Raw genomic sequence first — 1,828 nt, 5'->3', positions numbered from 1 at the left:
CACACCAGCTCCCGACCCCTAGTATCGTTTATCTTCTGTCGATCTTCATGAACAAACTTCTTTCTGAAGCGTTGGAACTCTTAGCGTCTCATTCCACAATTTTAGTTACTTTGAAGGCTAATTAGCAAAGGTGGGTTTGGTGTTTGAACAATAATCTTGTGTGTTTTGATCTATAGTTTAATATTAATATTTATTGCTAGATTGACAAATGTAATTTTAGATGAATCTATGAATCAAATCAAAGTTTTGAAGAAAAATGGGATTGTCGGACGTTGACCTTTGTTGGAGCTCTAGGCTAGCACTAGGCCAGCTGCAACTAAGCAGTCGTCAGTATTTTAATTGTAACTTTCTCTCCCGACATTGGATTGAGGCGACTCAAAGTACATTGGAAAGATAACTCGAAGGGATACAATTATTCTTCAAGAGGCATTTTCCAAATTCGAAGTCTTCTATGTGAAAAAGACTACGGGAATAAAGTATAACTTGAGTGGCTCTTTGACACCCTTTAATTTTCTAATTACATTTCCTTGATCATATGTTATCTTTTTGGACATCTTTGACATCTTGGACTCCTTCAAAACTTATACTATCAATCCCTAATTTTTTTGACTTTGATTATAACTTAGTAAACTCCTAATATAATTCAACTAGGACTTGATTTTAATTTAGGAAATTGCCAACTACTATTTGAACTTAACAGGTAGGATTAGAATGACATGTACTGTGAGAAAGCTTTCCATATTTAACTACCAAAATTATTCCTACCCCAAAAGAAAGAAGAAAAATCAATACTGAAATTCAAGTTTTCTTTCCCGCTTTCTAATAGCTACAATTTAAACTCAAATCACAACTCTATATTCACATTCTTGTAGCAAAGCTTGAGTAATTGGTTATCATGCAAATGCAGAGAGTGGTAAGCATAAGCATAANACAACTCTATATTCACATTCTTGTAGCAAAGCTTGAGTAATTGGTTATCATGCAAATGCAGAGAGTGGTAAGCATAAGCATAACAATCTTCTTTTAGTTTTGATATTCTATTGTTTTGTGTCCCATGTTTCATTAGTTGACACCCTTAAACAAGGGGATAGGCTAAATTCTTCTACATATCTAGTTTTTGTTAACAGAGTTTTCACTTTAGGATTTTATAGCCTCGAAAATACCAATAACAGTTATTTAGGAGTATGGTTCACGGATAATTCATATGGTCAAATATGGCCTGGCAATAAAGACATATCTATTACTGATAATTCTAGTATTCTCACAAAAAGTAGCACCAGGAAATGTATTAACAATAGTAGCGGAGGAGCTCCTATTGAGCTGTATGCAAATGAAAATGGCATGACTATAACGGCCACTATGTTGAATTCGGGCAATTTTTTAGTGAAAAAGATAAATATAAATGGTTATGGGATTAGAGTTTTGTGGCAAAACTTTGATTATCCCACTGACACCATTCTTTCTGTTGAGGTTGTCCCATATTGGTTGTGGATGAGATTGGTATTCAATTTATTAGTGTGAGGGAAAGTCTCACACCTTGAACTAGCTTTGGGGGTGAGAGAGGCCCATTACCACCCAAAACTGGTATTAGAGCCTGATTTATCAACAAGTCTTCGGCCCAATAGTCACGGAGATAATGGTTTGTGTGAGTTGGAGACGGTTTTGGTCTCCTATAGGGCTAGATCTGTGAGGAAAAGATTGTTGCGGTTGTCCCACATCGGTTGTGAATGGAGTTGGTATTTAGTTTATAAGTGTGAGGAAAAGCATCACCTCTTGAGCTAGCTTATGGAGTGAGAGAGGCCCAATACCACTCAATTGTCGAAGAAGC

At 36.0% G+C, this 1,828-nt stretch overlaps 1 protein-coding gene across 1 annotated transcript in view; it reads left to right on the top strand.

Annotated features, from left to right (window-relative positions):
• LOC111387617 (G-type lectin S-receptor-like serine/threonine-protein kinase CES101) overlaps positions 1-1,500 on the top strand; it is a gene marked incomplete at its 3' end in the record, with an annotated part of 23,545 nt that extends 22,045 nt beyond the window's left edge. Inside the window, exon 6 of the mRNA XM_023012186.1 lies at positions 1,067-1,500. Coding sequence (XP_022867954.1) covers positions 1,067-1,500 — 434 coding nt within the window. The remainder of the gene's footprint in view (positions 1-1,066) is intronic.
• Positions 1,501-1,828: the final 328 nt, after the last annotated feature.

Source organism: Olea europaea, unplaced genomic scaffold (assembly GCF_002742605.1).
Source record: "Olea europaea var. sylvestris unplaced genomic scaffold, O_europaea_v1 scaffold4118, whole genome shotgun sequence".
NCBI classification, from domain to species: Eukaryota; Viridiplantae; Streptophyta; class Magnoliopsida; order Lamiales; family Oleaceae; genus Olea; species Olea europaea.
Note: the sequence above shows the minus strand (reverse complement) of the source record. Positions and strands in the feature narration are given on the sequence as shown.